Source organism: Eurypyga helias, unplaced genomic scaffold (genome assembly GCF_000690775.1).
Source record: "Eurypyga helias isolate BGI_N326 unplaced genomic scaffold, ASM69077v1 scaffold35091, whole genome shotgun sequence".
Lineage (NCBI taxonomy): Eukaryota > Metazoa > Chordata > Aves > Eurypygiformes > Eurypygidae > Eurypyga > Eurypyga helias.
The window spans coordinates 1-1,009 of NW_010230771.1; the positions used below are offsets into that span (position 1 = coordinate 1).

The 1,009-nt window shown below is 63.7% G+C and overlaps 1 protein-coding gene across 1 annotated transcript; it reads right to left on the reverse strand.

The window, feature by feature from the left end:
* Positions 1-148: 148 nt before the first annotated feature.
* Positions 149-1,002, reverse strand: LOC104516513 (sodium-dependent phosphate transport protein 2A-like; the record flags this gene model as incomplete). The annotated part of the gene is made up of 4 exons (XM_010160853.1): positions 149-344; positions 435-546; positions 656-799; positions 874-1,002. Coding segments are annotated over 4 exons (581 nt in total), but the record flags the coding sequence as incomplete, so codon positions are not given.
* Between the last annotated feature and the right edge of the window lie 7 nt (positions 1,003-1,009).

Here is a 1,009-nt window from a genome sequence, read left to right on the forward strand (position 1 = left end):
TCTGGGGCCGAAAACCCCCCCCAGCCACAGCATCTTCACTAGGTTGGGGACACCGCTGCCGGCTTGGGGACACTTGGATACAACCAGTATCCTGGGTCAGCAATGCTGGGGGCCACCACCAGCCTGGGGACACCACGGGTGGGGAGACCTGGATGATGAGCTTGGTGAAGGGCTCCGTGATGATCTTCAGCAGGTCAGGGGCATCCTTCCCGCTGCGGATGTTGAAGGTGGCCACGACTAGGTGGGTGACATGGTGCAGGTACCCGGTCACCACCTCCAGCGGCAGCAGGACCAGCACCGACAGCCAGTTGAAGCAGTCGTGCACCGTGGCACCAGCAAAGGCCCTGTGCGTAAGAACCTGTTGGCGTGGGGTGGCCCCCGAGGAGCAGCTCCTGTCCCCTCCCAAAGTCCCCTTCGCCCTGACCAGCTCTCACCGTTTGAACTCACTGCGGTCGCCAGCCTGCATGAGGGCCACAATGGTGTTGGTGACAGAGGTGCCAATGTTGGAGCCCATGATGATGGGGATGGCGGAGCGCACCTCCAGCACTGGGGACAGAGAGACCAGCTAGCCCAGTGTGGCCCGGCTCAGGGTGACCCCATCCGACCACCCTGTCCCCCAGCCTCAGGTCCCCGAGAGCCCCATGGGCGCACTCACGCCCCGAGGAGACCATGCTGACAATGATGGAGGTGGAGGTGGAGGAGCTCTGCACCAGCACGGTCACCAGGATGCCCACCACCAGCCCGGCCACCGGGTTGGAGAGGATGGCATTGTCCTTGAAGATGTCCCCAGCCACCTTGCCTGCAAGAGAGCGTGAGGGGCAGGGTGACAGCGTGGTGGGTGCAACCAGCCGCCCACGTGTACCCCCGCCCTACCTCCGGCCAGCTGGAAGGCAGAGCTGAGCACATCCAGGGAGCACACAAATAGGTACAGGAACCCGAACATCAGGGGCACCTTGAGAAGGGAGACACAGATGGACTGGACCCTGGCCCAGCACCCCAGCTCTGCGCA